This window comes from Colias eurytheme, chromosome 32, assembly GCF_061535395.1.
Source record: "Colias eurytheme isolate Ceu_HAF_F1 chromosome 32, ilColEury1 Martin Lab GWU primary, whole genome shotgun sequence".
NCBI lineage: Eukaryota > Metazoa > Arthropoda > Insecta > Lepidoptera > Pieridae > Colias > Colias eurytheme.
This window is the reverse complement of record NC_143011.1, coordinates 5,250,586-5,261,054: the sequence shown is the minus strand read 5'-3', so window position 1 is coordinate 5,261,054 and position 10,469 is coordinate 5,250,586. Positions and strand designations below refer to the sequence as shown.

The 10,469-nt window shown below is 36.4% G+C and overlaps 1 protein-coding gene across 1 annotated transcript in view; it reads left to right on the top strand.

Moving 5' to 3' along the window:
- Positions 1 to 7,024: 7,024 nt before the first annotated feature.
- The window catches only part of LOC149895224 (uncharacterized), a 3,740-nt gene continuing 295 nt past the window's right edge, over positions 7,025 to 10,469 (top strand). Inside the window, exon 1 of the mRNA XM_090119196.1 lies at positions 7,025 to 10,462. Within this exon, the coding sequence (XP_089975322.1) occupies positions 7,025 to 10,462 (3,438 nt within the window). The remainder of the gene's footprint in view (positions 10,463 to 10,469) is intronic.

Genomic DNA, 10,469 nt, shown 5'->3' with positions numbered 1-10,469 from the left:
GACAGCCTTATTGCTATTCGATTAAAAACGAAAAGTAATGCCTTAACTAGTGCATTTGAGGTTTAAAAAAAAACTTTTCGTAGGTTTTATTTAAGGTGATATTTGAGGTAATTTCTTAAAATAAAGTTGTGAACAATTCACAGTATACAGTTTTACGATATGAAGTTTTATGAAATGTTGCAGATTTAGTTTTATCGAATAAAAGGTAAATCGAGGCATTTAGTTTTGAATTTTTACAGAGAATTTATTGGGTCCTTATTTAGGCAGTTCATAATACAATGTCACAGATAATTAGCGTGTGTTCAAATAAACATCTAGCGTAAGATAAATCTTTGGAATCTACATTTGGTTTTAGTACATTAGATTGCTTTAAAATTAAGAACTATCCCATCAACGTTAGGGTACGTTAAATGTTAAGATATTAAGACTTTAAAAAAAAAAAACTGGAAATAATCTTAAGGTTAATAGCGCCTTTACAGTTTACATACTGTCGTCAGATAATGTCTGTTTAATTGAATAGAGAAAAGAAAAACCCATCCAGGTTTTCTGAAAGTTTTTGAAGTGAAACTTCTTTATCGGGGTTGGACAAAAATTTAGTGTAACATTTTTGCGTTACGCCGTAAGCGTGACATTTTTGCGTTACGCCGTACGCGTGACATTTTTGCGTTACGCCATACTCGTGACATTTTTAAGGTCATAAAGAAGTTTCACTTCTTACGTGTGTACTCTAGTACACGCATACATTTTTTTTCTTATCCCTATCACGCGTGATTTGATATATTTCTGTAAAGTTGCATATTGTAAATTATTTTTTGAAAAAATAAGGTCAAAAAGAAGTTTCATTTCTTACGTGTGTACACTAGGGTGGAGTGAAAAATATTTTTTTTCATTTTCGTTTCGGCATACCTGTAAAAAGATGTCATTATTGCTCATAAATACACATGCAAAATTATACTTTGCAGATGATACATTTAGAGGTGCCCCCAACATCATGAACTTTCAGAAATTCAAAAAATTTAGTCGAAAATCATTAAAGTTTAATTTTGACAAATTAACGCTAAATCAGATTCTGTGTTATCTCGTTGGTTGCCAACGGGAAGACACATAATACATAATATTTCAATATATAAAAAAGTGGCTATCGCTGGCTACCAGTGGCTCTGGTCGGTGGCCCGTTTGCGCCGAATCTTATTGTAGGAAACGTTGATTTTGAACAGTGCCGTTAAGGAAATAACACTAATGTTAGTAATATTTCTTAGTTATATTTTACGCGTAAATACAATTAAGATCATAATTTAATATTTTTGATGTGAGTTCTATCTATAATTCCGCTTTGTTACAGTAAAGTGTTGGAAGTCAAAATACGACAAACGACATGTTGTCCTGTATTTTGTTTGCCAGATAAGTACCCAGTGTCTCAATTACCAACTTATACTGATGCTAAGAAACTATTACTTATTTATTAGATATGAATTTAAACCTGATAAAATAACAAAATTCATGATTTATCCGAAAGATTAGCTACGGAAATATTTGATGTGTGGCGAAAAGCATCGCTTCCCACTATTAGCTTTAATAGAGTACTACAACTTATTCGACACACCATATTCGATGAATATAGACGCTTATTAAAACCTTATCAAGACCGACAAACTAACAAAAAAGAACAAGAAAAGATAACTGAAGTATTTTGTCACTCAGTACCAAAGGTTATTTGATATTTGAAGTTGCAAATGCATTTTTTTTTAATTCTCTTGTACTTGCTCAAAAAATTATGCCAAATTAACTATGTGGCAAGAATGTTAGAAAACTGAGCCTCTGACTTCTAATTTATCTGAAGAAACCTTAAAAGACATCGTGAAAAGCGGTTTGACTACGTTTCAGAATATCAAAGATTTTCTATGCCTTGCCCAGGCCGTAAAGCATATTATCAAATGTGTGACATAATTAAGCTTCAAGTGCAGTTTGCTGAGAAAGTAAACAAAATGATTTTATAATGGCAAGAGCATCAGTATCACAACTGCTAATGCCTAATTTTGAAAAAAAAAACAGCGTTATCTATACTAATATTATAATCTATACTAATATTATAAAGCTGAAGATATTGTTTGTTTGAATGCGCTAATCTCAAGAACTACTGGTCCGATTTAAAAAGTTCTTTCGGTGTTAGATAGCCCATTTATCGAGGAAGGCTATAGGCTGTATATCATTACGCTTAGATTAACAGGAGCGGTGCCACGCGGGTGAAACCGCGAGGCAACCGCAAGCGCAGCTAGTACTAAATAATTACTTATTTCTGACATTTTCATTCCTCTATAATATCATTTTCATTAATGAAATACGTTAAAACAACTAATCAGGCTATTATTTAGTGTATCACAAAGAAGTTTGTTATATAATAGACTTGGAGGCCATAAAAATACTGTGATTAAAAAATAAATCAAAGTTTGCGAAAAAATCAAATTTTTCTAATTTTCAATTGGGTTGGGGCACCTCAAAACATCAAGACAGGTAAACAATATTTTGTATGCTGAATTCACTCATTAAAAGGCACCTTTCTGTCGCTATGCCTTTTGAAAAAAATAAAAAAAAATTTCTTTCATACATTATCACTCCACCCTAGTGTACACGTACGCGTAGCACACGCACACATTTTTTTTGGTTTTTAGCTTCAAATAAGTCCTAAACGTGGAGTATTCGATAGTACCTAATCGATTTACATTGTGTGCATTTAATGTAATTTCTTGATAATTAATAGTTTTTGTGACTAGCTGCAGTTTGACATCAACTGAATACATCAATTAGGTAGTTGTACAGTAGTTGTTGAGTAGTTCATTCTTATTACGTTGAAACTAAAATTTAGCTCAGCCCTTTTGCCGTTCGATATTAGATTCACAGATGCTGCTTATAGCTGCTTATAGTATACACTTATTAATTGTTTTAAGTTGAGTTTTCAAAAGTAAACATAACGTTAAGGAATTTAGCCATATGCAAATTTGCCGATAAAAAAAAGTTTTGAAGGGTTTCTCGCGATTTTTTTTTGTAGGCAGATATTATGTTATCACATGATTACTTTAAATTCAAGTTGGTAAATATTCAGTTGAGAATAAGCTTTCACCACTTTTTGAGTGTTTTCTGCGGTTCAGTTACGAATTATTCGTTTTAAACTTTTTAAGATGTTATTTTTGTGCTGTTGTCACATTTGTTTGTTAATGATCATAACAACAAAATAAAACTGCTGTTAACATTTGAGCAAGCTGCACAGGCTAGCACAATGATAGATTTGGGAGGTATAGTTCAGTAGAGTTCTAGTTGAGTAGAGTTGTAGCATACTGATAGTTGTGTTGTCTCGTACGTTGTGAAGTAAATGTGTGTTGCGTGAAATAATATTGTGATGGTAATGTAGTTCATCGAAGGATTGTGGTGTTCTATCTGGCATGAGGTCCAGGATAGTAGATGTGTGTTCTGACCGGTCAGGAGGACCGCGGCAGTATGGTAACCCTGTAAGGTCAGTGTGGGCCGAGGCAGGATGGTAGTTATTTTGGTATCCCGAGATGAATTACCGTAGTAATGTAGTGTGAGAAATGGCGTACGGGGACGCATGATTGTCAGTATGGCTGTATAGAAGATACCTAGAGTTTTAATATTCGGTTGGATGAGTAATATTCAGTTCAGATAAGATTTCTCTTTTTTTTTAACTGTTGAGCTATTGAAATACTAAACACCAATAATCACTTTGAAAAGACAGATGTTGTTTATACAATGTTCGGGTAACTTCACTTTGTTAATATACTGAGGATGCCTGAGGGCCAAGTACCACTTGAAGTTGATTAATGTTTGAAACTTGAATTTGAGTTGAGTGATAGCGGTGAATCTTAGTTCGATTGGTCAGAGTGTGCCAGTAGTCATTTCGTAGCCGTAGTCCGTTGAAGTCGGTGTCTGCTATAAGGTGTTATGGCTGCTTATAGTAAACCGTGGATGCGCGGTATTACCGTAGTCCGTTGAAGCCGGCGTCTGCTATTAGGAGTACAGATAGCTGCTTATAGTAAACCGTGGATGCGCGGTGCGCGGGTGACGCTGGCGGAGGTTGGGTCTTGGAGAGACCATTGGAATATGGGAGTCCGTGGGACTCGGCATTCGGAGGAATGCGTGTGGAACAAACATGAGGTTTGTTGTGGGGCTTAGTGAAAAGCCAGAGTTTGCATTCGGAGGAATGCGTGTGTGTTGTTGGGCTTAGTGAAAAGCCAGAGTTGGCATTCGGTGGAATGCGTGTGTGATGATGGGCTTAGTGAAATCACATATGGCATTCGCGGCCTCAATGTATACCACCATGACATTGTGGCGTTGCCACTTTTATTATCTATATTTTATTATCTGTGGCGTTCCGAAACGGAACGCACTTGATCGAATTTTAAATTGATTCGACGATAGTGAAAATGATTCACTAGGACAATAGTTAATACGCAAAACGCAATACGCAGTTGATACGTATTTAATACCAATACTCAATGATTGTCTCCTGCTAACCTGTACAGACTAGACTCATTGTGGTGACTGGTGAAACATTGTATAGCATTAACAACATAGTACTGTATTATTGAAAGATCGATTAAAGGTTTATTTTACAATCTACGACTTTCATTATACATGGGTAACAAAACCCCATAACATATTCGGTTTTACTCCGGACAACATCTTCAGCCACCCAATCCCTTTGCTTGAAGTCCAAATCCAGCGGAGGACAATAATCGTCATTTACTAAAATTGAAGGTTTTTCGTCCTAGTATAAAAGTTGTCTGGATCCCATTTTATACTCAATCTATAGTATAATACTATAGATATCATGTGAAACGTGACTTGGAAAAAAATCATTCAAATAAATCACAAAATAAAAATTTGAAACAATTTTAAAAGTTACGAAAAGCCCAATTATACGTCAAAATGACGCACAACATCCTCTTTACAACCAAATGGCGGAATTTACATGGATGAGCCAACTATGTACTGCTAGGTCTCGACGGCTAATAAGTTGGTTCTGGATTTTGCAGCGATTCGATGGTAAATATAGAAGAGTTCATACGTCAAATTTACGTAGATTGGACTTCTAGGGTTAAATGCATAAATACGTAAATGATGTTTTGTTTTTATTATCTAATAACGATAAAAAAAACCCGTTGATTTCATTCGTTTTTCAAGCTACGTGCATAGTTTTTCCACTAAAAAGCCTCAATTGAGTCATAAAGTACACAAATTTCAAGCATAATAAGTCACATCATTTCTATAAAACCAAAACTGGCAATAATATAAGTCGTGTTGTGCGATTATGAACATAGTGCATAAGGGCATAAGTCGTTATATTGCAAAGAGTAAAAAAAAAATTATGTGAATACATTGAGTTATTCCATGAAGTACTCGTTCATAAGGCCACAACTACAAAAAAACACGAAAAAAGTATATTTCTGGGGTTGTTACAACATGTGTTCATATGTAAAAATATAGTCTAACCTCATAATTCGCACGCTGAGAACGAAAGTGACCTAATACGAAATTCGTGTTTTTTGGGAATCATCAAAAAAGTGTTCGTAATTTACAGAACTATTTACAAATCATGTCATAATTTGTTCGAATGCAAAGTTATATAAGATATTAAAGTCTGATATCATTTTAGAGGATATTATCCACCCATACAATCCATAAAAAATAAATTAAATTAAATTTAAATATTTTTTATCTTTTTTAGGGTTCCGTAGCCAAAATGGCAAAAACGGAACCCTTATAGTTTCGTCATGTCCGTCTGTCCGTCTGTCCGTCTGTCCGTCTGTCACAGCCGATTTACTCGGAAACTATAAGTACTACAGTGATGAAATTTGATGGGAATATGTGTTGTATGAACCGCTACAAAAATATGACACTAAATAGTAAAAAAAAGAATTGGGGGTGGGGCCCCCCATACATGTAACTGAGGGATGAAATTTTTTTTTTCGATGTACATACCCGTGTGGGGTATCAATGGAAAGGTCTTTTAAAATGATATAAAGTTTTCTAAAAAACATTTTTCTTAAAGTGAACGGTTTTTGAGATATCAGCTCTCAAAGTCGTAAAAAGTATGTCCCCCCCCCTCTATTTTTATAACTACGGGGTATAAAATTCTAAAAAAAATAGAGGTGATGCATGCTAATTAACTCTTTCAACGATTTTTGGTTTGATCAAAGTATCTCTTATAGTTTTTGAGATAGGTTGATTTAACTGTAATTTATTATATTTGCTGCTACGGAACCCTTTGTGCGCGAGCCCGACTCGCACTTGGCCGGTTTTATTATTTAAAAATTACCATTAGATATTGCGTCACTTTAGTACTGAAAACTTGTAACTCATCTTTGACTAGTTTGGGAATGAGTCTGTACGGTGCAACCGCACAGAGTGCAAAATCATCATTTTTGTATATCACAGCATTTTCATTTACCTACATATAGCGTTAGTTCACATTAAAACGTCGCGAGCCGCGCACGTATGTAACTCATTACAGCATAGCAATAAAATCATATTATTTAGCAGCTTAGTTTCATTAGTAGCAGCAGCATCCCAGGTGTACGAACCGTAGTCCGTACATCTTTATGGTCCTTCGAGCTTAACCGAAAGCAGGACCCATTCGCGTGTGTTAAATCGTAATTCGGGTAGTGGGAACTGCCACGTAAGTTCCAGCAGCAGCGGTGAGTCCACAGCTTTTTACCTATACTATCTATCGAAGCGAAGTAGCATTTTCATCATGGAAGATCTAGTAGCTAACCAAAACATGATCATCGAAGCGATAGAAAAACTTCAAATCAATTTTAAGAAAGACGGTGTCGAACGCAAGACCCCGGCTCATATTAATAAGCGATTAAGTGTGTTAGATTCTTACTGGCAAGAATTTCAATGCAATCATATTAAAATATGTGAATATGACGATAAATCACATGAATATTTTAGCAATAACATTTATAAGCGAACGGCCGATTTTTATCATGAAACGCGGTCTTACATAATGCGGCACTTGCCAGCGGAAAGCAAGGAAAGCCCTATAAGACCTGCAACACCTGGCTTATTGTCTCAGCCGGGAACAAGCAAGCAGCAACAGGATTTAAATCCTCAGCCATCATTTAAATCGCAAGGTACATCGAGCAAACTTGATGAATTATTCCATAAACAAGCAATTAACTTTAAGGCTTTTACAAGAACTGTAACAAGTATTGATGTTGAAAAAATATGCACTAAGTGGAAATTCGAGGATGCCCTTCAACAGTTAAATTCCCGATGGAGCGTTATTGACTCTCTTCATTGGGAAATCGACAGCATTTTGGACGGGGAAGACGTTGAATATGAGAATTCTTTCACTCGCCACGAAAGCATTTTCAATAACCTCAAAGAAGCGATAAACACAAAGCTCTGGTCAGTCTCTCACAGAGAAAATATAACACCGAAGGTTGACATTCCGATTTTCAATGGAAACTATCAGCATTGGGTATCTTTTAAAAATCTATTCAACGAAGCTGTTCATCTTAATCCTTCCTTATCAAATTCACAAAAAATGCAGTATCTGAAAAGTAAGATCAAAGGCGAGGCAGAACGCCTCATACAGCATTTATCTATAAGCTCACAAAATTATACTTCCTGTTGGGAAATATTAAATCACAGGTACGAGAATAAAAAGCTTATTTTTACATCTCATATTAATATAATTTTAGGCCTACCCAACATGCAGCAGCAATCGCTAACACAAATTAAAAACATGCACGACGCGACAAAGGAATGCCTTAATGCCATTAAAAACCTTGGTGTTGATACAAGCACGTGGGACCCGATGATCGTTCATATATTAGCGCTGAAATTAGATACCGACACTCATAACGATTACATCGAGTCATTGAAAAATCCTAGAGAGCTACCAACACTGCAAGAATTTCTAAGTTTCCTCGAGATGAAATTTACTGCATTAGAATCATCTAAGCGCAAGCAAGATCCACCTAAAACATTCCAGCACCCTCAAAAACCAACACCAGCAGCATATCCTAAAGCATTCCATAAATCGCATTTATTTAAATCATTCGCTAGCAACTATAATAATTCATCGCAAAACGGAAAAGGTATCAATTACACAACGCAAAATTGTCCAATATGCAACAATAATCATGGAATAATATATTGCAATAAATTCGCAGAATCTCAACCTAAACTGCAATTACAAACAATTACGAGGTTACAGCTATGTCAAAACTGCCTATACAATCATAATGGTAATAAGTGTTTTTCCACTAAAAGATGCCGAGTATGCAATGAGAACCATCATACTTTGGTTCATGAAGCGTTCGCACAGCGGACATCCCAAAATACAGCCAGCACAACAAGCCCCGAAAAACAACCGAATAACAGCTCTCACGTGTCTCTGGATGATACGCAGGAAATTTTATTAGCAACAGCTCAAGTTACCGTTCAAGCTGCAGATGGTACATCATTAATCATGCGTGCTCTCATAGATCAAGGATCACAGACTTCCCTTATAACCGAAAATGCAGCCCAGAGACTTGGTCTGCCGCGTCAGCATTGTAAGGGAGTGATTTTAGGTTTAGGCGCGAAAGAGAACACGTGTAAAGGCTTTATGAACATAAAAATATCTTCTCAATACAGCGATTATTCATTAAATACAGGAGTTTTTATAATGAATCATGCAGTGAATAATCTACCGAACAAATCATTCAGCAAACCAGCGTGGTCATTTATTAACGACATACAGCTAGCCGATCCAGAGTTTTATCGACGCCGACCAGTTGACTTATTGTTAGGTGCCGATGTCTATTCATCTATTATCATGGAGGGAATTATTAAGCAAAGCGAATCTATTCCTGTAGCGCAGCAAACACGCCTTGGGTGGATTTTATGCGGCAACGTAAAGTCGTTCCAATGTAACGTTGTAATGGTCGACGTGGATAGCCTTCAAAAATTTTGGTCAATCGAAGACATTAACGAAAACGTAGATATATCACAAGAGGATTATCAATGTATTCAGCAATATCAATCAACAACAACTCGTCAGTCAGATGGAAAATACGTTGTTCGTCTCCCTTTACATCCAGACGCAGATGAAAAGCTAGGTTTATCGAAAGCAAAAGCATGCGCTCAATTTTATCAATTAGAACGAAAGCTACAAAAAGACGACAATTTATTCAATAAATATAAATCATTCATAAACGAATACAAAGAATTGGGTCACATGCACTTAACAATAGCGCGTAACATGAAACCTGCCTACTACATGCCGCACCACGGTGTACATCGAGCCGATTCGAGTACTACGTCATTACGAGTTGTGTTTAATGCATCCGAAAAAACATCGACGGGTGTAAGCCTTAATGACGTCATGTATAGAGGTCCGAATTTACAGCAGGATATCTTATTATTAATTTTAAATTGGAGACAATATCCTTACGCATTTATAGCAGATATCGAAAAAATGTTTCGACAGATTTTAATTTCAAAGCAAGATCAACGTTATCAGCAAATAGTTTGGCGCGAAAATCCGAATCAACCACTCAGAGAATATACTTTGTCCACTGTTACGTATGGTACAAAAGCAGCGCCCTTTTTAGCAATGATGACGCTCAAGCAGTTAGCCAAGGACGAATGCAACCGTTACCCGATAGCAGCGAGGGTGTTAGAAGAACAATTTTACATGGATGATCTTCTTAGCGGTGCATTTGACATCATATCAGCGAAGCAATTGCAAAGAGATCTCATCGATTTACTCAAATCGGGAGGATTTAATCTCCGCAAATGGTCAGCGAATGAGTCATCATTATTAGAAGACGTTGATAAAGCAGAAAACATAGCGAGCGATACGTACAATTTTAAGCATCAGGAATCAACGAAAGCACTCGGTCTTAGTTGGAATGCCCAAAAAGACAATTTTAAGTTTATATGCAAGCTGAATCCGCTATCCGATTTAAGGCCTACGAAGCGTGAACTACTAGGAGAAATATCAAAGATATTCGATCCTCTTGGTTGGTTGGCACCAGCTGTAGTTCAACTAAAGCTATTATTTCAAAGCGTATGGTTAACTAAATTGAATTGGGATGACGTCATACCAGACAAGATTAACCTTGAATGGCGAAAATTAAGAGCAGACATAGAGAATATTGGAAATATCGAAATCCCGAGATGGATTTGTAGCGGGAGAGACGATTGCATTGAATTACACGGTTTTTGCGATGCGTCGTTGAAGGCATATGCATGCGTAGTATATGCACGGATTGTGCGTAACGATGGAACGCACATAACACTGTTAGCCGCTAAAACGAAACTTGTCCCCGTCAGCAAAACTAGCCCTTCGTCAAAGACCGACATATCGTTACCGAGACTAGAGTTAAGCGGTGCACTCTTGCTCTCGAAACTTATGACAAAGGTCAAGCAAAGTTTAAGCGATCGCGATGTAAAAG